At 47.7% G+C, this 27,668-nt stretch overlaps 3 protein-coding genes across 7 annotated transcripts in view; all 3 read right to left on the bottom strand.

Annotated features, from left to right (window-relative positions):
* The window catches only part of SLC12A6 (solute carrier family 12 member 6), a 47,644-nt gene extending 44,555 nt beyond the window's left edge, over positions 1-3,089 (bottom strand). For 2 of the 4 annotated variants that reach the window (XM_035134639.2, XM_035134640.2), the window contains exons 1-2: positions 2,819-3,089; positions 855-2,035 (exon numbers count right to left, since the gene is read on the bottom strand). In XM_035134639.2, the coding sequence (XP_034990530.1) occupies positions 855-1,101 (247 nt within the window). In that variant the 5' untranslated portion in view covers positions 1,102-2,035; positions 2,819-3,089. The remainder of the gene's footprint in view (positions 1-854; positions 2,036-2,818) is intronic. The other 2 variants (XM_060281805.1, XM_035134642.2) reach the window with 1 other exon arrangement.
* Positions 3,090-7,774: 4,685 nt separating this feature from the next.
* NOP10 (NOP10 ribonucleoprotein) lies at positions 7,775-9,203 on the bottom strand. Its single transcript, XM_035135733.2, has 2 exons — positions 9,047-9,203; positions 7,775-8,190 (listed from the first exon to the last, which is right to left on the bottom strand). The coding sequence occupies exons 1-2, from the start codon at positions 9,098-9,100 to the stop codon at positions 8,050-8,052; spliced, it is 195 nt and encodes a 64-aa protein (XP_034991624.2). The 5' UTR covers positions 9,101-9,203; the 3' UTR covers positions 7,775-8,049.
* Positions 9,204-21,989: 12,786 nt separating this feature from the next.
* The window catches only part of LPCAT4 (lysophosphatidylcholine acyltransferase 4), a 42,032-nt gene continuing 36,353 nt past the window's right edge, over positions 21,990-27,668 (bottom strand). For both annotated transcript variants that reach the window (XM_035136217.2, XM_035136218.2), the window contains exon 14: positions 21,990-26,854. In XM_035136217.2, the coding sequence (XP_034992108.2) occupies positions 26,697-26,854 (158 nt within the window). In that variant the 3' untranslated portion in view covers positions 21,990-26,696. The remainder of the gene's footprint in view (positions 26,855-27,668) is intronic.

Genomic DNA, 27,668 nt, shown 5'->3' with positions numbered 1-27,668 from the left:
TATCACAAGATGATTAGTAAATCTTACAGATCAGAATCTGGCTGAATCTACAAAGACTGTTGATAGTTCAATGTTGCTTTTCATAAACTCCACTGTAGAAGATGTGACTAAGTGGTGATAGAGCAAAGACCAGTCTGACCTCAGATATATTCTGTCGTTTTAAAATGCATGAGACAAGGAAATCAACAAGATTAGGGGAACTGAAATTCTCCAGAGTCATTTCCCATGAATCTTGCTCAGCAATTCCTGGCACACAAAAAACAACAACAACAAAACTGAAGAACAGATAATCTGAAAAGCTGGACAGATCAGAAGCACAGATACCCTCAGACAGAAACTATGGCCTGGGGGGGGGGGAATTACTTTGCATGTTCCCCATTTTAGAAAATAGGAAGCCAAGAGCTGTTCCCAGCAAGAGGGATGAGGAAATTTTGGTTGTGAACTATTCTGTCTGCAATACAGCCAAGCCCTTGACATAAAAGAAGGGGCCACATCAAGGTTATGTATTTTGGTGAGGTGAATAAAAAAAAATCCAGTCATGTCTGAAAACACCATCTGCTCGAAAGCAGTTGATTCAAAACACATGCATGAATAGAGAGAGACCCACAGGAGATCCCCCTCCACCTTCACTCCCACCTTGCATATCCCAAATCACAAAAGATATTCTTTTATATCTGCAGCACAGCCAAGATTTGAGCAGTCCTTTCTGGAACTTCTAAGCTGTAAACTCTATTTAAGCTTTGTGCACCTTCATCAAGTCCCCAAGGTGGTAATAGGTAGCATTCTCCATTAACAAGGTTTCCTCTACCATTCAACTGTCCCCTCTCCCACCCAATATGCCAAAGAGAACCTACCTTCAGCCGCATCTGTGCGGGGATTGGTAGTCTTGTCAGTGGCCGGCTCAGCTGCTTCAGTGGCCAGTGAACTGGTTGCTCTGGAGAAGTCACTGGCACCCTCGCTGCGGGTTGTTTCAGGGACACTTTCTCTGGAGCTGAAGCGGACGCGGGAGCTGGAGCGAGAGCTGAGGTCTGGGCTGGTATCTGACAGGCCTGGGATATCATCTATTTTAGTGGGAGTAACCATGAACCGGACAGAAGCCATCTTGACAGCAGGAATGGAAGGGGGCAAAAAATATCTTCCTTGGTGATTTTAACCAAGAGTTGCCTGGAGTGCTAAGCAGGAAGAGGAAGAAGACCACTCAAAAGAGCAGATACCAACAGGGTTACCAAGTGCTCTCTCAAGAGAAAGATTCATGTCTTGCATTTATTCACAAACGGTCAGACACAACTTTGTATCTAGATATCAATGATTATCAGATGTATTTTCCACAAGCAGAGTTGAAGACGTAGTGAAGATGCTACCTAAGATTTTGTCAAGACAACAATTTTCATGAGTTATTAGTCTGAAGATTCCCATTTATCAGGCAAGTAAGGCAGTTTCATGTTCAGAGGGAGCCTATGGATCTAAAGGAAAGGTGACTGTAATCTTTGTCTACCAAAGGGTCGCACTGCTTTCCTGGTATTAACGTGAGTTATAACAGGCCGTCTCACAGGTCCCGGTTAAGTTTTGTTTATGAGGCAAATATCTTTTGGCACAGCAAAATGCATAGAGGTAATTTCTTCCCACCTGGGAAAATCTCAGTACAAAGATCTGCAAAGCACACAAAAAGGCTAGAGGGTTCCTTGTGAAAGTTCAATAATAATCCACTTGTTTTCCAGTGTGACATGCAAGGAAAGAGGGTTTTCTTCATTGCTAATATCCCTTAGAATTCCGGCTTGGAAACAATGATTAAAGAACCTTCATATCTCAGTCCAAGGAGAAGAAATGTCCCAGTGCAAGAACTTTGAAAACAGAAACAAACAGAAAGTGCTGTTATGATGTTATCCCTTGTAAAAATAATGCACAATTACTTCACAGGCTTCTGCTGGCTTTTCAAAGGTCCTGGTATGAGAAGATAACCTCTGGATGGGGCCTAGTACAAGGGTTTGCAGCTCCCCAGCAGCGTGAAAAAGAACGTTATGTTTCTTAGGTAGTCCTGGAGAAATAAGAGTGAATACAGATGTAACTCTAGTGTCTTACACAAAATTGAAACTGCAGGGATGAGTCATTTCCACACAGGGACACCGTGGTGTGTATTGCACCAATCCCCCAAAGTTCCTACACTTGGGAACACACATGCTATCCCATAAGGGTTCGGGGGCAGGTTCAAGACAGCAAGAACAAGACTGTTCCCTGAGAGCCAAGTGTGGAAGCATGCATGAGCCACCCATTGTAACTCCAGAGGCAAGAGGAAATGTCAATTTGGCAGGGCCGTGAAGAGCGCAACGGTGTGTGCATCTCCTGAGGGGGTGTGTGCTTTGCGAACACCCAAGGACCGCAAGCAAGAGGGTGGCAAGGCTCAGCAATGCCAAGGGCAGAGAGGCAAACGGGTGCGAGTGGCAGCATGCAAAGACCTCTCTAGCTTGCGCCAGGTGTGCAAGGCAAGGGTAGGCAGGGCGAGTAAGCTCTCCCTCACCCTAGCAAGCAAGTCTGCCCCCACATAAAGGATTAGCCCCCCACCCCACCCCACCAAAGCAGAAGTGTGAGCCACTGTGAGAAGGTACAATAACTCTTGGAAAAGGTGGGGAGAGAAAGGAGGTGCAGAAGAGGTGTGCGCTCCACACCTGCCCTGGCCACTGTGCAGAAATTGGGGAGGGGGGTGATGTTTAAACTGCGCGTGCGCAGCCCTGTCTTTTTCACCACCACCACTAGCCCCTGGGTCAATGGGAGCCCCCCGAGAAAGCAAAAGGCGGCAGTTAAGTGACCGTTAATTGTTTACCTCAGGCGCGCGCTCCGCTGCTGCTGCTACTGCTCTCGGAACGTTCCGAAAGGTCCCTCGCGTCGGTCGCGCGCGCGCGCTGCCGCCTCGGCCGCCGCTGTTATGATCGCCGCTGCGGTGGCGCCGGCGGCAGCTTGCAGGCACCTCTAGCTCCTGCCCCCGCGCGCAGCTCCACTGCCGCTATCTCGGATGCCGGCTCGGAGGAGGCGGGGGCGGGGGCGGGGGCGGGCTTGGCGAAGCGTGTAACTCTCCTCGCTTGTCCTCATCCTCCTCCCCCATGCCCCTCCTCCTTGTCCGTGCAGTTGATTTTCCGCGCGTGCGCAGGAGCGAGCAGCGGCCGCTGTTGCTGGGCTTTCATCTTCTCCTCAGAAGAACCGGGGGCGGGAGCGGGGGAGGAGCGGGGGTGCAAGAGAGAATAATAAAAATAATGGCAAAAAAATAAATATTGCACTTGTGTGGATTTGAGGAAGTGGGCTGCCTGCACACCACAAAAGCTTTATGCTGTAAAATATTCTTTTTTGCTGCCTGTCGTTGAGATGCCACAAGGCACTTTCCAGTTTTCATTTAATTCATTTAATTAATATTTATTGCACCTTCTTTTTCCTCTCCCAAGGAGCTCCAGGCGGTGTACCTGGTTCTCCCCTCCCACCTCATTTAATCCCTCCCCAAAACAAACCTGTGAGGATACCAGTAGCTTGCTACTACAAATAAGGTTGCTGGTTTGTTTGTTTGTTTTTTTGCTTAATACAGCTACCCACGCTGGAAAATGTAAAATATAAGCTCCAAAACCCATAAAGAAGGCTGATCGCCAAAGAATTGATGCTTTTGAATTATGGTGCTGGAGGAGACTCTTGAGAGTCCCATGGAATGCGTTTGAGATCCAAGGTACGACTGTAATTGTTAAGTGTACACTGTTTAAATTAAATTCCGGACATTTAAGTTTTCTGTTGAGAGTCCCATTCTGAAGGAAACCAGCCCTGAGTGCTCACTGGAAGGAAAGATCCTGAAGCTGAGGCTCCAATACTTTGGCCACCTCATGAGAAGAGAAGACTCCCTGGAAAAGGCGCTGATGTTGGGAAAGATGGAGGGCACAAGGAGAAGGGGACGACAGAGGACGAGATGGCTGGACAGTGTTCTCGAAGCTACGAACATGAGTTTGACCAAACTGCGGGAGGCAGTTAAAGACAGGAGTGCCTGGCGTGCTCTGGTTCATGGGGTCACAAAGAATCAGACACGACTAAATGACTAAACAACAACAACCCATGAAACTGATAATCTGCTTTGTCCTATTGCCTTGTCAGAAGTTCAACCATACCCAGTTGTTGACCTGTATAGGACTTCCCTGTAATATTGAAAGTATAAGTGGGGAGAGGGAGGGCAGTATTTCAAGGGAGGGATATGAGAAGCTGGCAGGGGAGAAAATTAAGCATGGCCACAAACCTGGATGGCGTTAAAAATGGTTATATGTGCTCCGCCAACACACACAGAGGGACCAGGAACCCCTGCATGAAATGGTCGCGTCCTGTATTAAGTATCGAAGTAAAAAGTTCTTTTGATCACAGAATGACCACAACTTGTATCAAAAAATGTATCTGGAAAAGAGACAGAGCAGGGCTTTTATGTCAGTGATGCAGCTGGGTTAAGCCGAGAGTGGTGCAAACTTACTTTGTGGGCATTAAGACTGGCTGGGGATTTGAGCCTGGGTCCTGCCCAGTGGAGTCCTATGCTCCCTGAACCACTGCACCACATTGGCTTGGAGTATAACCCTAACTGGGTGTTAGGGGAAACATGGAGAGGGATTCTGCGTTTGGACATGGTCACATGAGCCTAAGGAATATTCCTGACTACGGTGATTCCCACCCTTCAGCAAAGTCAGTCATGTGCATTCTGCTTCTTGCACATCCCAAGCTCATGCTATGCATGCTTGAGGTCACAAAATTATTTCCATTTACACACCCTTGCCAGCAAAATGGCTGCATCAGCCTGAACAGCACAAGAGAACTGCGAGGCTGGGGGCTGATCTGGAAATTCTTAACTAGTTATGCACAGCCTCCATTCAGCCCTTCTGCTTTTTGAGAACAAACAACAGAAGGATTTCCATTTACAGCTTTTTTATTGGTTCCCCCTACTTCTGCTGTGGTTTCAGTGGCAGGATGTGAGCGAGCAAGAGGCATTTAAAAGAGCTGCCCTTGGGCTCTGACCAGCTGTAAACATCTCGGCTATGAGACGGGAAATGGAGTGAGGTAACACAATGGCAGAGCATAAAATTCATGATGAGGGAGAAATCTTAATATTCCCCCTCTGAATTCCTGCTTATATGTTTGCTAACTAGGAGCAGAAAATGCATCTCAGCAGGAACATGTGGCTAACTGTCTCCCCAAAGCACAGGGCCAGCCTAGGCGGTTTACTGCCTGAGGCTTCATTGCAAATGGTGTTCCCAATGTTAAAATGCATAAGGCAAGTGAAGTTATTTGGCCACCTGACACAGAAAATCCCACAAGTACCCCTTCCCTCCCTTCCCACAAAAAATGCAGTAATAATAAACATTTTTCTGCCCTTTCATGATACTCCAAATTGGCAGCTCCCAGGGCTTGCCCTACCAAAGCGCCTTTGGTGTTCAACTATTTGGCAGCTTCTATAGGTCACTGAATGATGTCACATTACAAATTAAGGTACTTTGGGATTGCGAAAAAGGCACTACTCCATTTTCTTAGGACAAAACCACAAAACCCTGACCCAAATGACTAGCATGGCTGAAAGGATGGTGATGAGAAAGGGACACTGTGTATCTGTATGTAAACCAGGACTGGCTAATCTGTGCCAATATAGAGGACGATAGACTGGAACTCCAGTCATTCCTACTGGCTATGCTGGTTGGAGCTGAAGGAAAATGAGCCTAGCATCTGGAGGACCAGAGATTCACCCAAGCTATGTCCAAGACACATAAGCAAGCAATGAGGGAGCGGAGCTCGTCAAAATTACTCATATATTTTTTTCCAGCATCCCACTCTCAGGCAATATTGTTTAGTTGTTTAGTCATGTCCGACTCTTCGTGACCCCATGGACCAGAGCACGCCAGGCACTCTTGTCTTCCACTGCCTCCTGCAGTTTGGTCAAGCTCATGTTGGTAGCTTTGAGAACTGTCCAACCATCTCGTCCTCTGTTGTTCCCTTCTCCTTGTATCCTCAATCTTTCCCAACATGAGGTGGCCAAAGTATTGGAGCCTCAGCTTCAGGATCTGTCCTTCTAGTGAGCACTCAGGGCTGATTTCCTTGAGAAGGGATAGGTTTGCTCTTCTTGCAGATGCTCTGACCCCAACAATTCCCTTTCTGCACATGTTCCTTTCCTAAGACTTTTCTATTCAGCAAGAATTCCTATCCTTCAATTAGAAGGCGGTGTCTAATGGTACACAGGGAGCTAAGAGACCGGATCTCCTTGCTGGATACCCCACTGTGACTGATAAATGAAACACAATAGCTTACAGCCAGCCTGTAACCCAATGTTGCCTAGCAGCTATGTAAAGTGGCCTGCCAGGTGACCTATTTGCAATCCCAGGCAGACAGTAAACTGGGCTTAGGCCCTTGACGGACATAGGTTGTTTAGCGTTATTAGGCCCAGTTATGTTCCCAGCCATGCAAACCACTCAGCAAAAGAGGCTGGTATTGTATATCTGTAGGAATTGATGTTGTCTTCCATTAACCTGAAACTGTTCTTAACCTGAGGTACCACTTTAGCTTCTCCTGCTGCTGCTGCTGTGCTGCCACGTGATTTCTGTTCTCATCCTGAAGCAAAGTACCCAAGGTACTACTTCCGGGTTAGTGGAGTCTGTAACCTGAAGTGTTTGTAACCCGAAGCATTTGTAACCTGAGGTACCACTGTATTTGATCTTTCAAATTTGAGCCATTGCTCTCCTCCATAGAACACCAATGCTAATCAGTATTGGTTACATACTGCCTCCCAGAGGGAAGCGGAGAGCAACAACTTGCTTAAAAGCACTACCGAAAGAAAATGAGACTAAGGAACAGAAGGTGCGAGAGAACACACACACACAAAAACCACCCATCTTGTTCCGGGGTTGCATGCTTCATTTCCTTTGTCTTCATCTGTTGGTGCAAAAAACTTTTGTCATGCACACATCTGTAGTACATCCATCAGCAACCTAACACCCAGAAAGTATTTTGAACTACAACTCCCATCAGCCTCAGGGTGGCACATTAGGGCTGTAGGCCAAAAACAGCTGGATGGTGCCAGGTTGGCAAATATTGCCCTAATACAGGCATGTCCAAAGTCTGTTTTGGGGGCCTAATCCGGCATGCAGTGGCAGTATATGTCCTGGGGTAAAATCCTTTTAAAAAGCCCAGCAACTTTGGAGTTAAATCCTTAAAAAGGCTCAGCAACTTCAATGCTAAAGAAAAGCTCAACAACTTTGGTTGGGCCACACACATTTTCACTTCATCAAATCTGGCTCTCTTTGAAAAAAGTTTGGGTAGCCCTGGCCTAATATCCTACACTGAACATCTGTTATGGATTTGAATTGTTTGTGAGGCAGTATCACTTTGCTCCTTCTCCAAGCAAACTCAGCTAGTGAGTGCTGCCAGGACTGTAATCAAAGCAATGTTAATGAGAAACAAGACAGAGCTATTTGGCATGGTTCAGAGAACCCGGAGCACTGGCTATAGAAAGGAGATTGGAAAACTGGAAGAGGGAACGGAAAGAGGAGTGGAATGCCTTCCTAGGAGAGACGTTGAACATGAGGACTCCTCTTGGGACACTCGGAGCACTAGTTTCCCCACTTCTGAGATATACAATTGCTTCTTCCCTTTTCAGATTAGAAGCCCCCTCTGCTTTGTGATCCACTACTCAAAATGACACCACTACCGGGTACCACCCATATCAGATGCTTTGCTAGAACCAAATTATTCCAGGTTTCCTACTCAGACAACACTACCAGCACTCTTATGTTAAAGGAATAAAATGAAATATTTCATTTGCTTTATTTCCAGAATCAAGGGCTCAAGCAGGTGCAACTGAAGGAATTCAAGCTCATTGCAGGAGTTTCCTCGCACATCATTAGTGGCTCTCCAGAAGTCCTAGTGATAAAGTGGAATGAAGAAATGCAGATCTGGTGCTTTTGTTTTCTGTGTCAACATCTTCAAGGCTGCTTTGGAGCTGGAAGCTTGTCTAATCTCCATGGGCTGCAGAGGCTCCTACCAGAACGGCTGGCAAACAGTTTACACAACAGGCAGAGGCTGCTGGGTCAGCAAGACTCCAAAGCGTTTCTTGATGGTGATCCTGTGTCGGGAATATTTGTCATCGGGAGAAAAGCGGGCAGGATGGGCTGAACATGTTGGCTGGCCGGTGGGATCCGCCTTCTGCAAAGCAGGGAAGAGAAGGCATCGCAATTTGTGAGCATACAAAATCTTGGTCTTATATATATACATGCAAACATTGTCAGCTGACATTAAGAACAATATCATCTCACCAATCTTGGCTTAAATGTGCAAGTTAATATTGGCAGTCTATATGTGAGCAACTACAATCTTAGCAAGACCAAACCAGGCGTCAAAATCACGTGTATTTTCTTTATGTCCAACCTTTCTTCCAAGGTACTGAAAAGGCCATACATGCTTCTCCTCTTTCCCATCTGAGTCTCGCAACCCTCCCAGAGTGGCTTTCATGAAATCAAAACAAGGCATTACCTACCCATGTGCTTATATTCCAACAAACAAACAAGTTAATAAAAATACAACACTTTTTCATGATCGGGAGAACTTACCCATGTCTCTTTTCTTTAGATTTCAACAGAATACTCAGATTCGTACAATCTCTTTTTCCCAACACGCCCCCCCATCCATTTACAGGGACTAGAAACAAGTACTGTATTTAATTAATTTAAGGGGGTGGATACAATAACGAAGGCAATGCAATTACCACAATGTTAAATTATAACCTGGGTATCATGCAGATTTTGCACAGATAATTCCACATTTAAACCAATGACGATCTTTAAAAGGAAACAACAGGGAAAGAAGCCAGATATGGGTGGCTAGGGCAACCCAGCCATATGGGTGGGGTGTAAATAATCAAATTATTATTATAGTGTTCTAGCTGGAGCATAACAAGAATTGATATGCATAGCATCTGGATTTGGGGGCATCAGGAAGGAGAAAGGGACTAAGAATTTGGGGGGGGGCGGAGAGACAAACGCCATTAAAGTAAAATCCTTACCTTGAGGGTGTAGACCCTATTTCCTTCCTCATCGAGGTAGTACTGCAGAAACATTCCTGCGGGTTATGAAAGCGTTAGCAATGTACCTGCAGACGGATTAAAAGAGCTTCCTCCTACCGATATACACGCGCTTCCATACAACCCACGTGCGCATTAGCCCCACCCACTTCCTCTCCAGCAGGATGTCTTAATCTGCCAATGAACGAGCTCGTAAAGAAACCGAGCATTCTGGGAGTTGTAGTCTTTCGGCTTCAGAATGCCCGATTCTCATACTGTACTCCGCTCCAGGAGTCATTCTTGGTTAAATGCATTGTGGGAATTGTAGTCTATCTGCTCTAGCCGCACACATACTAGACTCAAATCTAGAATTATATTGTACAGTTGGAAAGGACTCCCGGGGTCATCTAGTCCAACGCCCAGCAATGCAGGAATCTCAGCGAAAGCATCCATGGCAGATGACCATCTAACCTCTGTTTAAAAACCTCCAAGGAAGGAGAGCCCATGTCCTCCCAAGGGAGACCGCTGCACTGTGGAACAGCTCTTACTGTCAGAAAGTTTTATCCTAAGGTTTAGTTGGAAGTTCCTTCCTTGTCATTTGAATCCTTTGGTTTGGGTCCTACCCTCCAGAGCAGGAGAAAACAAGCTTGCTCCATCTTCCATGTGCCAGCCCTTTAGATATTTGAAGATACCGTAGCTATCCTTTCTCCTCTCAGTCTCCTCTTTTCCAGGCTAAACATACCCAACTACCAGCTAAACATACTCAGAGTTCCCTGTTGAAAGTCTGCATCTTTCTCTACTAAAAGCACCTCTACAAATAATGGGTTGACCTGTACCTCTGCAGAAGGTGGTTGGCAGCTGGGTACACATTTCTGGGGGGTGGGGGTGGGGCAGGTACCTAGTGTCATGCCAAAAATGCTCTGTGCCTCCCAGCTGACTGGTGACTCCTGCCCTGGGCCTAATAAAAGCTCTGCATGGACTTCTTCAGGCTCAGGGCCACATTACCTTGTGGGCAGCCTTCCAGGGGACGTATGCCATCAGTGGTCGGGGCACGAGTCAAAAGTGTGCAGAATAATGAATGTAAGGTTTGCATATTTAAAGCAGGTTTATTTTTGTACCCTGTTCTATCATCCTTCCAGGTACACAGGAGTAATCATCAGAGTTCAAGGACACATACCTGCCAGGTGAAATCACAAAGAGGGTGTTAAGCGAGGACAAGAGTGGCCTAAAGGAGCACCTTGGGAGCATTCATCCTGATCTGTTTGCAAGGAGGTTAGATTACGTTGCTTCAAGCAATTGCTATTCCCAAGCTTTCCTCTGCATTTCCCTGTCATGACAAACAAACACCTCAAAGGGTCCAAAGGCAAGCTGAGTAGCCTGATTCTAAGTGGTCAAGAGGCAGGCGCAGGATTCCAGCAGGAGAGGGCAAAGGAGGAGTTTCTGAAGTGCTGGGATCTCAGGGTTGTGGGTTCGAGCCCCAGGTTGGGTAAAAGATTCCTGCATTGCAGGGGGTTGGAGTAGATGACCCTTGTGGTCACTTTCAACTCTACATTTCTTTGATTCAAACCAGATGTTAAGGATGGGGTATAAGCAGGAGCCTACGGATGGCCAAACAAAGTTTTATATGCAGAGGAGAGGACAAGAGACAGGCCTAGTTGTGGGAATGGCTGTATGTCAATGGGGTTCTAATAAGCCCCAGAGCTAAGCCATACAGAATACTTAAACCAAAGAATTAAGAGGGGAGATAAAACAGGAGGCGATAATTTAAGAAGGCCTATCAAGCTCTCATTTGGGGATTTCGAGCATGGTGGCATCTGTTTGCTGGCGATACCTGCCTGGGCTTCTCTTTTGCATCGTAGTCAGATGTGGTTGTGCAATTCTTGCATCATTGCCTGGATGCAGTGGGGGTAAATAACCTGAAACTGAATCCCAGCAAAATGGAAGTCCTATGGGCAGGTAGTTCACACGTCTGGGAATGGGAAAAATCTTCCAGAACTGGACAAGGTTGCACTCCTTCAAAAGGAGAAGGTGTAGTGTCTGGGAGTACTCTTTCGACCATCTTTATTGCTGGAGGCACAAGAGGTCACAGTGCCTAGGAGGGCCTCCAGACCCAGACAAGGATAGCCTAGACAAGGATAGCCTTGTCATTGTGACTCATGTGTTGGTAATGTCAAGGCTGGACTGTTGTAACATGCTCCGTGTAAGGCTGCCCTGAAGGATAACCCAGAAGTACAGGATGCAGCAGCTAGGTTGAAGAATGGGTCATCCTATGACACCCACTTTACTCCAGTCTTAAAGCAGCTGCACTGGCCAATAAGAATATGCTGCTGGGCAGGTTTAAGGTTTTAGCATTGACTTAATAAAATCCACCCCAAATGTTGGACCAGGCTAACTGTTTGTCCATATTAGCCTACCCGATCACGAAGCTCATTAGAGGTGGGCCTCCTGGTTGTGCCGTATACTGCAGAGATGTTTACTGAGGCAACCAGGAAGACAGCCTTTTCAGTTGTGACACCCTCTCTATGGGTAAATTCAAAGGGTTTGCTTTGGAAAGTACTTGGTTGGATACAATTCCTGGTTTGCAGAATAAAGCCGAAAACACACACACACACACACTGCTCAGGTGAAACTTCTGTCAAATCATCACACCCGAGAGAGAATTCTTCCAACTCTCCAGTTCTATGATTCTATGATTCTCAGCACCTTCTCAAAACTTTTATTTCCCAAAGTTCCACAGGGGAAGCCATGACAGTTAAACAGTTTCAAACTGGTCAAGATTTGTTGCTTGTTGCCCTCATGTGGCACAACCCTGCGCTTGCATCTGCTGCCCGATGTCAGAGCAGACACAAAACAAGTCAAGAGGCACCTCACAAACAACTACTGTATTGCTATTTTAATCTGGGCTGGATTTGGGCAGGTAGCATCTCTTGCATCATTTCTGGGGTCGTGGGTTGGGAGAGGTGTGTATCTTTGGTGTGGACCGATGCTGGTCAGATTCCCCCTGTTGCTTTTTCATTTTCAAATGTCTATAGACAGAGGTAGGGTGAGTAATTGATAATCAGGAAAAATCATGGCCAATCTTAACAACAACAACAACATCATTTTTATTCATAATAATAGGGTGGGTTGGAGACATCATCAATAGAAGTGTTTGGCAGCATGGAGATTGTCACCTGTTTGTTGTCTCTGCAGGTCCTGCTGTTGTTAAAGACCCAGGAACAGGGGCCAATAGAAAGGTTGACAGCCCACGTTGGAGGTAATGCTGAGATCGAGTGGAACACCTGCTCCTTGTGGAATCCATTAACAGCCCTTGCACATGCGGATACTCAGGAAACAGTATGAAGATGAAGTCAGACGTAGCATGCAGAATAGAGATCAGGCCTGCAGGTTAGAACTTTAACTTCCTCCCACTTATTGGAACCCCCAAGGTTCTGGAATTGTTATCCTTCAACCTTCGCACCTAGAGTTGAGTCAACAATGATGGATCTTCTTGGAAACCAAATGGCATCATTGTGAACTTCCCAGAAGGACCTGTATCCAATTCGTTTCCGTCAACGATCCCACAACAGGACTTCACGGAGCAAACAGAGACAGGGCCCCAGTTCCTTTGAACGGCTCTCTTTGCTCCATATTCCTTCTCCCATAGGGCCATGGCCTCTCAGGCCCACACCCCGGGCCCTGCCCCACCTTCCTGCCCACCCAGCGCCCCCTCCCTGCTCCTGCCCGCCTTCCCTGGGACGGCTCTGCTCGTGACCTCAGCCGATGCCCCGGGGAGCAAGCTGATCATCAAGTTAAAACGAGAAGGCCCCATGATGGGGGGCGCCGAGGAAATACCCCGGACTCAGACTTTCTTTCTGACGGGGATGCCACTGGGCTGGGCCACCCAGCGCCGGGATGGGCCAGCAGGCCCCGGCATCCGCACAGTGTTGCTGGCGAAAGCTGGCGAGGAGCCAGGTGGTAGGAAACAGAGAGTGCCAGAGGCCATGCCATCTGCCCGAGCGCCCCCACCCAGTGATGCCTCCTTTGCCTGCACCTCCAAGGGGGTTTATGAGAATTATCGGCGCTGGCAACGCTACAAGGCCTTGGCCAGGCGCCATTTCCCTGCCACGCCCGATGCCGAAGCTCTCGCCTGTTTCTTCATGTGAGGGTCTTGGTGGCAATGATCGTTTGGTTTGGGAGACAAGGGTGACCTAGAGTGGGGATAATAAGCAGATAACAAACTGTGATGATGGGCAGGGGGATTGGTCAGCCTTGGGTTACTATTGATTGAGACAGCAAAAGCATTGGTACTGAGATGTGGGACCCCACTGTTTTCTAAAGGCACTGAACCCAACACACACAGAATGGCTGAAGTTAGATGGAAGGCCTTGAGTCATGAGCAAAATGAGTTTGGTGGCAGAACTCTGCACGCAAAATAAGGATTTGGGAGTTCTGAATGTTTCTCTTTATGAACCCTGAAGCCCTGGTTGAAAACTGAACACTAATCCTAACTTTGCCAACCCAGGACCTCATGGCGATTCCCATTTTATACCCTGGGGAAATTGTTGAAGTGTGGTATCAACTCACACAGCCATGATCTTAAGGGCTAGTTTTTCCTGTTTATCAGCAGAATCAAGAAGTATCCCCCCCCCCACCCAACCACACTGCACTTGAATATGCATGCACATTCCCCTGTGAAAAACACATTTCAATTAGAGTTGACATGCAATCCAGGACCTGCAACCTGAAGTACAATTAAAAGCAGGGGGTGGGGTGAGGTAGCTTTAGCACTTAATTCTGCTCATTTCATAAGCTGAAAAGTATTGACAAATTGCAATCAGGGGTTGCTACAACTGCTCAAAGTTCCTCCATGGCAGAAAGGGCGCTTTCCAAAGTATTCATGTACCAGTGTAACAACAACACTCCTTGGCACCTATTTGAAGCTCTCCTCCTCTTCTTCTTTTAACCACTGGGCTATACTGCCTATACTAAATGGCCTAGGTCCAGTATACCTGAAGGAGCGTCTCCACCCCCATCGTTCTGCCCGGACACTGAGGTCCAGTACCGAGGGCCTTCTGGAGGTTCCCTCGTTGCGAGAAGCCAAGTTGCAGGGAACCAGGCAGAGGGCCTTCTCGGTGGTGGCGCCCTGTGGAACGCCCTCCCATCAGATGTCAAAGAGAAAAACAGCTACCGGTACCAGATTTTTAGAAGACATCTGAAGGCAGCCCTGTTTAGGGAGGCTTTTAATGTTTAATAGATTATTTTATTTCATTTTTCTGTTGGAAGCCGTCCAGAGTGGCTGGGGAAACCCAGCCAGATGGGTAGGGTATAAATAATAAATTATTATTATTATTATTATTATTATTATTATTATTATACTGTCAAGAGAGGTTAAGGAGCTACATTGGGATTAGAAAAGGCTCCATGAATGTCATGATAGTCAAAGTTGTGGGTGGTTGTGGTGGTGAACGGCTATGAACTACTTCACCCACACTGAAAGCACATTTAAAGCACATGGCTTCCCCCAAAGGAACTAGGGAACTGTAGTTTGTTAAAGGTGTGAGGAATTGTAGTACTGTGAGGGTTAAGCTATAATTGCCAGGATTCTTTGGAGGAAGCCATTGCTGATTGGGAAGCAAAAAATATGGTAAATAAAAAGAATTCCCTGGATGCTTAGATCCAGGTTTGGAGAGACAATGGTGCAGCAAAGTAAAATGTGGAAATTTAGGTCGCTTTAAAATATCCCCTTCTAAGTTGCTTCCAACATCTTTCTATAATAGAAAGAGACCATGTGTATGGTAAGTTTTAAAAAGTTTACTTATTCAAAGATCAGATTCATGTGCTTTCTTATACAGCAGTAAGAAAACACAGGCTGTCAAACTTAGTTTCCAAAGTGGTGAATGATTCTAATTTATTTGCATAGAAACACAAAGATGGCTTGCTTGAGCCATGCAACCTGAGTTTGATAACCCTTCCCCAAGGTGAGGGGGAGTGACCTAGCTAAGCTTGACAGCACATCTTGCTCTATGGTCTTAACCCCTTCATGAATTAGACTTAAGCATGCTGGTTATATGAGGCCAATTATCCCACAGCCATGTGTGTTAAATGTGCTTTAGATTTTTGGTGTGGGTGTGACCATAGAGGCAAGGATTGCTGCTCACATTTTAGAAGCTTTGCTCTCACTGATGTGACATCATCATCCTGCCCCTACAGCCCCGTCCTCCGCTCACTGGCACGCCTGCGTCCCGACATGACCCTGGAGGATGGGGTTCCCCGTGCCGTGCAAGAATGGGAGCACAGCAGCAACTTTGAGCGCATGATCTTCTACGAAATGGCAGAAAAGTAAGAGTTCCCCACCCACATATGGGCTTACGGGTGGCTGGCGGGTGAAGAGGGGCCCCTCATTTCAACTTTGACCTCCCTCCTCTGCCCTTCCTTTTCTCAGGTTCATGGAGTTTGAAGCAGAAGAGGAACAACAGATCCAAAAGATGAAGCTCTTGGCCAGTTGCTCTCAGTTCCAGGCCCCAGCTCCCAAACCCAACAAGCCACCTCCGTCCCCTGCCCCTGAGTCTGGGCAGCAGCAAGGTAGTGTCTTCCTCCCACAAGGCTCTGCACTTTGAGCAAAACTCCTACCCATCTAGACCAACTGTTGGCCAACAGGGGTGGCTCGTAGGGACTAGTAGGGCAGAAGGCATTGAATTCAACGGTAGGTGGAGGCAGAACCAAAGATAGGCAGAGCCAGCCAATTCTAGTGTCTTCCTCCCCACATCGTCCTCCCTGCTGAATTCTACAACTCTGAGGCTAAGGAGAAGGAATTTGGCAGCTGGAGCCACCCGCTAGATTGGTTGGAAACGAAAAAGATCCCCTGTGTTGCAAACAGAACAATCTGACAATCCAAAAGCAACACGGTAGGCTCATGATATACTTACAATACTTTTATATCACTACTGAATTATATCTTAATTTAGAATCAGATAATGTACAATATTACGTTATCTGTAATATTAGTGGAAGACAGGAGTGCCTGGCGTGCTCTGGTCCATAGGGTCACGAAGAGTCAGACACGACTAAACGAATAAACAACAACAATGTACAATACAGTGGTACCTCGGTTTATGAACACAATTGGTTCCAGAAGTCTGTTCATAAACTGAAGCGTTCATAAACTGAAGCGAACTTTCCCATTGAAAGTAATGGAAAGTGGATTAATCCGTTCCAGATGGGTCCGCGGCGTTCGTAAACCGAAAGTTCGTAAACCGAGGTGTTCATAAACCGAGGTTCCACTGTATATACATGGTGATACCAACTAATATGAGTTAAGAAAATGTCTCATTTATTGCATTTGAATGTAATTGATTCTATTTGGTATTATTATCAGCTGAGGAAGAACATTGAAACGGTCGGTTATCCTGGAAGGACTGTCCTGTTGCGGTGTTTGGAGTACCAACATCCTTCAGCTCACTCCCTGTAAAACACTGCATAAGACACTAACCTTGGGAGGCATGTTGCCTCCAGGGGCGTAGGAAGGGGAGGGCAGGGGTGGGCGGTCCGCCCCGGATGTCACTCACGAGGAGGGTGACAAAAAGGCAAACCACGGGGGGGGGGCTCGCCCCGCCGGTCCCACCACTGTGCGCGGCGGATCACGCCACCTCCCTGCGCAGCTCGCGTCAAGCCCCCGGATGCACGGCATGGCCGCCACTCCGGGCGCCCATGCAGCGAACTCCTCCACTGGTTGCCTCAAGCTTGAGCGATTCTTCGTGATGTTATACTAGCCTAAAAATCCCTCACTTTGGGACATTTTATTAACTCATAGTAGTTGGTGTCGCCATGTATACAGTGGTACCTCTGGTTATGAACTTAACCTGAAACCGTTCTTAACCTGAGGTAACACTTTAGCTAATGGGGCCTCCTGCTGCCGCCGCACGATTTCTGTTCTCATCCTGAGGTGAAGTTCTTAACCCGAGGTACTTCTTCTGGCTTAGCGGAGTCTGTCACCCAAAGTGTTTGTAACCCGAGGTGTTTGTAACCTGAGGTACCACTGTATATTGTACGTTATCTGATTGTAAATTAAGACATAGTTCAGTAGTGATATAAAAGTACTGTAAGTATATTATTAGCCTACCGTGTTGCTTTTGGATTGTCAGATTGATTGTAAGTCAGAAGGCAGGCAGGTGAGGGCTGACTGAAGGAAGAGAGAGGTTGGTGGGACAGTCCCCCATTTTGTCCTAATGGAGCAGCATCCAAGGTCAATAGGAAGAGGACCTGATGGGGAACTGGTATGCAAATGGCTAATTAGCTCGCTTTCCTTCCTCCCAATAATAATAATAATAATTTTATTATTTATAGCCCGCCCATCTGGCTGGGTTTCCCCAGCCACTCTATATTGCTTCCCTGTCTGGCATGTTTTCACCCCAGGCAGCTAGTATGCCTTTGATCATAAAACCCCACATGGAATTGACTTCCTGGTTCATTTTACACACCGTCTCCATGTGCTAATTCTTCCCTATGCCCAGGAGATGGTGTGGTGCTAATTTTAAAATCGCAACTCTGAGCCATATTCTGCTGCAAGAAAACCTGACTTTATGCAGATTTCAATACATTTTATTTGCATATATATATATATATATATATATATATATATATATATATATATTCAGATTTAAATACATTAAAATCTGTTTGCTGTGCAGTTGATTCCGGTTCCCCTAGTTATGGGATGGAGCTATGCAGCAGCCCTGAGCCCACTTAAATCCTTGCTTCTGCACTCCCCATGAGCCTTGCCTTCTGAGACACCGTCTGGCATTGCCAACCTATTTTTGAGCACTTCCTCTTAGCAACAAGATACCAAGAGCCAGGGGCGTTCCGAGGCAGGGGTGTGGTGGCCGCCCTGGGTGCCATTCCAAAGGTGGGGTGAGAAAATGCTGACCCCCCCGATCAGTGGTACCTCCGGGCGCGGGCGCCACTCATCGCGCACCCCCTGGGACGCACGCCACGCCCCCTGGGACGGAGGCCGCTCTGGCTACCGGAGCAGGTTGCCCCGTCTCTGCCGAGAGCAGGGGTCACCAACCATTTTAGGCCTGTAATGATATGCTGGGGGTACCATCCCCTCTCCCCATTCCAGGCCTAGGCAGAGATCAGCTGCTGCAGGCCCTCTTGGCGGAGTGCTAGCTGTTCTCCCAGTTGCCAACCCCCGAAAAAGGGTGGGTGGGGAAAGTGGGGTCTGATGGCAGCCCGTTTCCTCCCGAAAGCGGAGTAAACTTGGACCCATCAGGAAATGGCTACACTCCTTTTGAACTACTGTGATTGGCCAGCAACGAGTGGCACATGCCATTCAAGCTCACCTAGCTCAGTGTACTCATGTAGGATTGACTCCGCGATCTCCCTGCTTCCTCCAAAGTCTACATCCCCAAGAAGTCAGCTTCCAAGAGCCGCCAGCCTCGGCGTCGCCAGCGGCGTCCGCCCAGCACTTCCACCCCAGGAGCGCCCAGGGAGATCCCTGCCGAGGCGGTGCACCAGTATGCTGAGATCATGGAAGGCCTGGACACGAGTTGGGAGGAAGAAGAGGACGAGAAGAAGGAACAAGGGGTGTGCAGCAACCCCCAAGAGCAGGAAGAAGGGGCCTTCCCAGATCCTGCCCTGCTGCAGTATATCGATCAGTTATGTGATGATGAAGAATTTGTTTGTAAGGTAAACAGTAGTGGCGTTTGCTTCGTGGGAAAGGAGCAAATGTAAATCTTGCAGTCCTTCTCTCAGCTCCTCTCCAGTCTATTGGTTTTTTTCTTTTTCCCATGTATACTCTGCAACAAGTCACTAATGCAATAATAGTGCATTATTGGCAGATTGATACAGGACCGCCCACACATCATTCTGATTTATTAGTTGTTCTGCAATCCTTCCCCAGTGTTATTGCATTATTGCTATCTAGAGGGGCACCACTTGCACTGTAGCAGAACGAAAGAAGGACAACTAACAAACCGGAATATTTGTAGTATGAAAAAGGGTACAGGATTTCAGGAGGGCCATGCACTGATTGGAAATAAAGGAGTATGTCCACCCAGAAACCTTTGTAGGTACAATCAACACTGATAGCGGAATCATGGATAAGTGCCTTGATACCATCATGAGCACAAATTACAGTGGTACCTCGCAAGGCGAATGCCTCGTGCAACAAAAAGCTCGCAAGACGAAAAACTTTGCAATCTTTTTGTTGACTCGCAAGACAAATTTTTCTATGGCCATGCTTCGCAAGACAAATTTTGTTGCTTTTTGTTGTTTGTTTGTTTAAATTTGAAAACGGCAAGATGGAATTTTCGCAATACAAAACGACTCGCGGAACGAATTAATTTGGTCTTGCGAGGCACTACTGTACACAAATGCACCATAAGAAAGGACGTCTGGAGGGGGCCATAATATGATCATCATCATCATGGTAAATCCTACTAGATGTTAAAAAGGTGGCAGCCAAACACACAACGAACACATGGTTAGCACCCAGCACCAACTCTGACTTTTGTGTCTTGTAGCTATAACAGCACAAGCCCAGCTTTAATGCACTACTGAGTGTTGCTAAGCAATTATTTGTTGCTAAGCGTTTAATGTTTAATAGATTACTGTGTTTTATTTTTCTGTTGAAAGCCGCCCAGAGTGGCTGGGGAAACCCAGCCAGATGGGCGGGGTATAAATAATAAATTATTATTATTATTATCCAATGCAACTTTGTATTTTACTTCTCCCTTCCTTACTGATATCTATCTAGAGAAATAAACAGATATTTGTAGTCCTTCTCCAGCCTGGTGCCCCCTAGAGATTCTTGGACTGCAGCTCCTATCATCTCCAACCATCAGCCATGCTGTCGGAGGGTGATGAACGTTGGAGTTCTACACATCTGGAGGGCGCCAGGTTGGGGAAGGCTAGTTCCAAATCCACACCCATGCCTTGGACCACAGCATTCCATATGCTGAGTTGGTCTTCCGTATCCATTCCTCAAGCCACTTCCTTTCCCTGCTTCATGTCTCCACCATCTGAACCTTAGCTCCACTAACCCTTCCCCTCTTAGAATTCAGTGGTCTCTACCCACCATTTTGGTCTTATCCATCCATGGCGGGTTGGAAACTCCTCTGCTGACAAAGCCTCACTTCCCCAAAGCCTGCATCTTACCGCTCTCTCTGCCGAGTGATGGCAAGAGCCCATGGGGTCCCGGGCACACACACAGGGTCTGTGTCCCTTTGGAGAATAGAAGACACAGTGGAGATTGTCGTGCCTAAAGAAATATGATTTATTCGCCTATTTACACCTCCAGTCTGTGTGGAGGGAGTCTAGATCTTACTGCATACACATTTCCATAGGCAGCAGCGCAAGGAACCTTCAGGCAACCTCTCTCCAAGATTGATCTCAGACCCTTCTCCCCTTCTTCCCATAAACCCTTTGCGCTCCCCCAGTTTTACCCTGGCAGCCTCCCCAACCCCTCTGTTCACACCTGGGGGAAGAAGTTAATGGCCCTTTAGCCGTATCTCATTTCGCAAGTTTGGTTTGCATAAGCCAGCCCAGGAATTCCCTGTCTGGCACAGCCCTGCATTTTATGTTTTAATCCTGCATTTTATGTTTTAATCCATTTCCCAATGAATCAAAATCCTAGCATTTATTCATTCCTAGGTTTTAGGGGGATCTCTCCCCTAACCCAGATCAGGGCCGGCTCTAGGTAGAGTCCCGGTGGTGTGGGGCGCCAGGGTGCCGGGCCTGTAGGCGGGGCGTTGCGCAGCAAAGCCGCGCGTAAGCCATGCTGCGCCCCGCAAGGGCGGGGGCGCCGGAGCGATCTCCACCCCTCAGCGCCAGGGTGCCCGACCTGCTCGAGACTGCCCTGACCCAGATCCTTAACAGTATTTTTAAACAAACGAGTTATTACATTATCTCTTGGGCATGCAGACTTTTGCTCCTTTTCAGCCAGGTGCAATACTACAAGCCATGACGCTTCCCCTTCCTCTCTCCGACAGGTTGAAGCTATCATTCATCCACAGTTTATGGCTGACTTGCTGTCTCTGGAGAAAAGTCAGGATCCTCTGGATCTGATGGAGGAATTGGCGGAGGAGCTAAACTTAACACCCAACCAGGTAACACGTGGAATGAGAATGGAGTGGGAATCATCGGGACATGCAGCCTGGGCCTGCTCAGGCTGCCAGTTCAGACCATGGCAGCCGTGGTTATGTCAGCTTTGCCACTGTGCCTTCTAGCCACAGCAGCCTGTGGTTTGGAAGTCTCGTGCAGAGAGGTGTGTGAAGCATGTGGAAAAGACAAAGAGGCCTCATTTCCTGTTTCCATTTGAAAGCTGCTGTTTGGTCAGAACGGCCATGGTGCAAATTGGAGGACTATCTCCTCCCCTTCACCACTGTCAAGACCGTCCCAACCATTTTGTGTTGGTTACTACCCATACAACTGGAAACTAACCATAACACTGAATGGGGACATAGCATATTTCCCATCATGCGTGGAATCCTATTTTTGCCACATCAGTCCCCATAAAGTGACATTGGCAGTGGCCTTTGAAAGGCCAGACCATAACTCAATTCCCTCCAAAATAGGCACATCCTATCTCATGATGAGGGACGCAGGTGGCGCTGTGGGTTAAACCACAGAGCTTAGGGCTTGCCAATCAGAAGGTCGGCGGTTTGAATCCCTGCAACGGGGTGAGCTCCCGTTGCTCGGTCCCTGCTCCTGCCAACCCAGCAGTTTGAAAGCAGGTCAAAATGCAAGTAGATAAATAGGAACTGCTACAGCGGGAAGGTAAACGGTGTTTCTGTGTGCTGCTCTGGTTCGCCAGAAGCGGCTTTGTCATGCTGGCCACATGATCTGGAAGCTGTACGCAGGCTCCCTCGGCCAATAACGCAATATGAGCGCCGCAACCCCAGAGTCGGTCATGACTGGACCTAATGGTCAGGGGTCCCTTTACCTTTATCTCATGATGATGATGATGATGATGATGATTCTGTGCTTTCAACATATTTAAAACATAATTAAACATTAAAAAAACCTTCCCTATACAGGGAAGATGTCTTCTAATGGCCTCCAATGAAAATTGGGACATCATAAGGAAAAGTGGGACCTTCTGGGGTCAAATCAGAAACCAGGATGACTTCTGTAAATCCAGGACTGTCCCTGGAAAATAGGGACACTTGGAGGGTCTGAACCTGCATATGGCTGTGGAAGCACATAATTATCCCACTAAGGGGCTGGGCTGAGAGGCAGTACGGGCAAGGCTTTCCCCACAACTACTCTGCATTGATCCCTTTTCCTTTTGATCTACAGCTGACAGAGAAGAGACTCCTGGCGCTGTCAGAAGAAGAGAGGGAGCCCTCTGTCTACCCTACATCCCATTCTGACTCCACTCCCTCGCAGTCTGAGGAAGAGGACGAGGTCAGTGGTAATGGAAAAGGAGAAGATGCGTCGTGCCACACCCCGAAGAGGCCTTTGGCCAGCAAAGTCATTAGAAGCAACCAGCCAGAACTGCCTATGCCAGCCACCAGTTCCCCGCTGGCACATCATTCGCAGCAACGAGGCTTTCCACCAAAAGCAGAGAGTTCTCCTCACCAATGTGGCACCCAGGACTCTCAGGAAGCAAATCTGCTCCTCTCCCTGAAGAGCACAGATGAAGAGGAAACCCAGAACTCACAGGGACAAGGCCAGGTTCAAAGTCATGGAAGCTCTTCTCATAGCCAGTGGGTCACATTGGAAGCTACTCCTGGTATAACAGGAAACACCAGCATTACTGGGAACTTAACGTCCGAAGGGGACAACAAGGCCAAGCAAGGTATTGCAAGGCCCCATGCCTTGGAACATTCAAAGCAAGATGGCGACCAAGAAGGAACGGTCAAGCAGCATGCTACAGGGCAAGGCAGCCTTGCTGTCAAAGGACAGTTCTCTAATGGGATGGAGCTGGTTTGGAATAATCTAGAAGCACCATACAACAAATGTGCAAAACAAGATGGTATCCAACGAGGGGAGGTCAAATGTCTAAAGAAGGCTCAAGCTGTCTGGAAAATACAGGAAGATGATCCAAAAGGGACCGACCATAATAGTCAAGGCCTAAACCAAATGTTATTAGGGGATCGCATAGCAGCAGAAAGGACTCTTAGGATGACTTTGAATGGGCATGGGGGACAAAATGTTGACTCTGCAGAAAAGGCCAGAGGTCAACTCCAAGTTCAAAGTAATAGGGGGGCGAAGGATATCTCCAGTAGAAGAGAACTTGACTGTCAAGGTGAGGAGATGATATCTCACCCAGGCAACCAGATAAAACAGGAACTCCTTCAGGTTGAATGTGAAAAGCAAAATGGCTGTCAAGGAGAAGTAGCCAAAGATCAACTCCAGTCCCAAGGCGTTTATAGAGGGGCAAAACCTACTCCTAATGTAACTGTAACTCATTTTGGAGGCATCAAGCCATGTGGGAAAAGCTCAGCAGCGCATGACAGCCTAGCATTGAGCCCCTCTGGACATGGGAACCATCTCAATGGCCAAGAAGCACAGGTCAAATCTCAGAAGAAGCCAGAGGCTAACTGGAAACAAATGACAACGACATCAGTAAAGGACAATGGCTTAGTCAAAAGTGTACAGTTGCCTGCAGATAATATATCATTAGAAAAACAACCAATTTCCACTAGACAAGATGGCCGAAAGTCCATTGACTCACCCGCGTTGGAAACAGATGAAGGAACTAAAAAGTCGCATGTTGAACTCAGCCAGGGAAACAGACAGAAGTTGACTTTATCCGATTCTAGTCCGGTAGGGTTGCTTGAAGAGCAGCCCACAGGCATAGATTCTGAGCATGTGCCATATTTCACCCTCTCAGTACCGGGGCCTCAATCTCCAAGTATCCAGAAGTGCCCTGAGATATTCCAAAAGTCTCAGTGGCCACTCACAGATCAGTGCAAAGTCACGCCTTGGGTGGAAAACCTTCCAGATGACAAGCGGAACCCAGACCCCACGCCAAACCCTTCAAGCTATGTTGCCACAGTGGAAGCTGATGGAGGCAGCTGCAGTCCAGGTGGAGCTCACACTCCTGTGGCCGCCAGTTCTGGGAAAGGGGGAGCAGCGTTTCCACTACAACAAGGTGGAGGAAGCAGTGGAGGCAGCCATGGAAATGATGAGGCCAGTCAGGGATCTGAGTCTAGTGATCTGCTCCCTTCTAAAGCCCACAGGGGGCCCATCAGTTCAGAGAGTAACGCAAAGAACCCGAGTAAGGGGGAAGGGGGCGATTTGCTTGAGGGAGTCGCTGTGGCAAAGGGCCTGCTTCCAGAACTCCCCGGAGGAAGCGTGGAAGACATCCTTAAATATGGCGCTAAAGAAGACGACGAAGAGGAGGATGAGGAGCTATCTAGCTTCTCCTCCTTGCTTGCCTCCAAGCTCAGCCTCTCCCCTCACAGTGCCCTTGCGCCTCTTGCAAGGGAACAAGGGGACACACTGTCCTCCTCCTCGCCCACGGATGCTGGGAAGCAAGGGGCTAAGACAAGGCATTCCACGAGGGCGCAGGTGCCCCAGAATTCCACCACCCCACCAAACAGGAGTCCGGAAGCCAACACAGCCGCCCAGCACAGTCACAAGAGAAAAAACAGTGGCTCAGGTACACGGAGGAGCAAGCGCCTTCGCAACCAGTAGCGGAGCTCCTTTCTTTCAATGGAGGCTGACTCTAGCAAACCCTGGTAAAGTCTCTTAAAAGTCCCCGTCCTGGCAGCTGCCACCTGTGCTGAGATTTCAGAGCCCCGCCATTACTCAAAACAGTACGGGTAACAGGGGAAAAGACTACGCCAAAATACCTTGACCGAGTCACTGTCTGCCTAGATACGCTTCCTGTGGGACTTGACACATTTGTTCAAATTTCTTAGCAAATTAAAAGAGATATTGAATCCAACTTGCTTGGCTGCAAGCATGGCTCTGAAAGCTCCACCTCGCCAGACTACCAGCCTGCCTAATATCGAACTCAGGTTCTCCTGTGCCGATCTGTTTTGGAATTTTGGAAACGAAGGCTGTGCTTGTTTCTGCATACCTGTGGAAACATATACATTTGGTTTAAAAATAAAATTAAATGGGGGTGGGGGTGTTATAAAGCAGAAGAGCAACCCCAGCCTGCACTCAGTGGTTTCCAAGCCTATAAAGTTTTGAAATGGTCACTTTGGTTTAAAAAACAACAGGGATAGGGATTTGCCTCCTTCAGCTGATAGCATCCTGGAGGCGAGCATGAAGGTTGAGAAGGGAGGAGACATGAGCTTTTAAAAATCCCCCTATTTGAACTGCACAGGCAGGCTTCAGGAAGCAAAGGGAAGCAAACATGATACTTCTGCCCTTTCTCACTGCCCTGAACCTCCTGGCTATATGACAGGTTCAGGGCTGGCAGCCAGTCCCAAATCTAAGAAATCAAGATCCAGTTCCCTTCCCCGTCTCTGAATAATGCTCCAGTGCTCCAGTTTCAGGCTGGACAGAGCCCTGGATAGAACCACTCTTGTTAAGAGGCTGGTGACACAGCGCAACCTTTTGCTCTCATCTTACAGCCGAGTTGAATGCAACCTCGGCACGTAACGTGCATATCTTACTTGAGTTCCACGGCGGCTGGTAGGGAAGAAGGCAAGGACCCATTGACAGGACAGAGCTGACTAATTCTAGTCTTGTCCCCATCCTCCCTATCGATTTCTACAGAGGCAATGCTGAGACTACAGCAGAAGCAGGCAGCAGGGTGGGATGCCTCTGCTCACCGCTGCTGCTTACTGGGAAGTAAAGGAGGGCAGAAGGTTGGGGAGGTTGGTGCGGTGCAAACGTGCCAGCAGGAGCCCAAGATTGGTTCTGCCAGCGTGTTTGCGGAGCGCTGTGGTTGCTAGTGCTGCCGTGCTGCCCTTCCTCCTCCTAGCATGCAGTAGCAATGTGACCAACCAGAGATCAGGTGTCCCATTATGCCAGCCTCTGGACAATGGTTGAGGCAGTGACTGGCAGTGCCACCCCCTGGATTGGTTGTAAGAAGGCAGGCAGATGAGGGATGGCTGAAAGCAGAGAGTGTGTGTGTGCTGGGTCAGTGTTCCACTTGCCCAAACGGACCAACTTCCAATGTTTGAACTACAAACCTTAAAACCTTGAACTAAAAACCTTGAAACTCAAGGTGTGGCCTCCATCTCCTTCCCCAAGTCTTCCCTAAGTTGTCTTAGCAAGCAAACAAAATCAGGAACCACCTTTGTTTTAAAACTTAATACATATATCTTTTTTTTATTATAGAGATATAGATATTTATTTTATATATAAAATAGCACTTTTTATATTTTACAAAACAGAAAATAGAACGAAAAGCAACAGTATCTCACCCTTCCACCCTTCCCTTCCCCATTGACAAACGAACGAAACAGAATATCAACAACGTAAGATAAAATGATAGAATTAAAACATAACAAAAATAAAACTTTTAAAATAAACGGAGAGAAGCCCCAATCCCCAAAGAACTTGCGGCTGTGATTCCCCGGTTACGGTTGCCCTGAGATGGGGGTGTCTCCGCCCCCCTTTGCCTAACCACCGTGGCGGCAGAGAGCGAGCAAGCGAGCAGGAGGGGCGGGGTCTGCGTGGCCAAGGATGTGGCATGGCTGTGTGTGTTTGTGTGTGTGTGTGTGTGTTTCGTTGTATACACGTGGCTAAAGAGTTTTCAGGGGGTTCAGTCTGCCTTGCTCTTGGGAAGGGAGGCAGGAACGCCATTAGCATAGGTGCGCGGGAGGCCAGGCTTGGAGAGAGTGCACACCACGGAGGGGTGCAGGTACGTGCTGAAGAGGCGGGCGTAGTCAGGGTGGCGGAGAGAGAAGTCTTGGAACTCATCTGGGTAAGAGAGAAAAAGGAAAGCAGGGTGAATATTTTCCTTCATTGATTAGCTTTATATATACCACCCTTCATCAAAAGATGTCAGGGCAGTTCGCAAGATAAAAACCACGAGATAAAAAGCACAAATAAGGAATATCGGTGTAAAAGGGATATATGGGTAGCCCTAGGAAGAATCCCTTGGCATCAGAAGTTGCGTCAGTTTGGACCAGGCGCTGCCACCCTTTGGGGACCCATGGGCCCATTTGGAAACCTGAGAAACTGTTGTGGGCTCGCCCGCCTGGGCAATCTAACAAACATTGCAGGTATTCTGCCGGCTACAGCAGAATGCATCTTTCACGACAAATTTCAGCATGGAGGGAAGAGCTGACTGTGAGTGCCAGCAACAGATGCCATGTTGGACACCCCGGGGTTGACGCTTCTTCCTGCAACTTTTAAAAACCGCCTGACTTTTTGCCCCTTACCCCAATCCTCTTCCCTAATCATTCCCATAACCCTCAATCTCCCCATTTCCTCGTCAATTTCCCTAGCTGAGCTGACCAAAATCAACACATCACAATTCTCATGTCACTTCTACCCAATCAGCAACTTCTTTCCTTCCTGAATATATAATATTTAATGCACATAGCTTCCTCCAAAGACTCCTGGCAACTTGTTCACCTACTCAGAGAGTTGCAATTCCAAGCACCCTTAATAAACAAACCACAGTTCCCAGAATTCTTTAGGGGAAGCCGCATGCTTTAAGTATATGGTGTGGATGAGACCCTGGTTTCTACCCACTTCCTAGGAGTCTTCAAAACCTAACACCCTTCTT

Source organism: Zootoca vivipara, chromosome 13 (assembly GCF_963506605.1).
Source record: "Zootoca vivipara chromosome 13, rZooViv1.1, whole genome shotgun sequence".
In the NCBI taxonomy this organism is placed as follows: Eukaryota; Metazoa; Chordata; class Lepidosauria; order Squamata; family Lacertidae; genus Zootoca; species Zootoca vivipara.
The sequence above is the reverse complement of the archived record's forward strand: the minus strand, read 5'-3'. Positions and strand labels throughout refer to the sequence as shown.

Coding starts and splice junctions, on each gene's coding strand:
- NOP10 (XM_035135733.2), bottom strand. CDS start 9,100: ATGTTTCTGCAGTACTACCTCGATGAGGAAGGAAATAGGGTCTACACC. Junction 8,191..9,046: donor ATAGGGTCTACACCCTCAAG/GTAAGGATTTTA, acceptor CCTGCTTTGCAG/AAGGCGGATCCCACCGGCCA.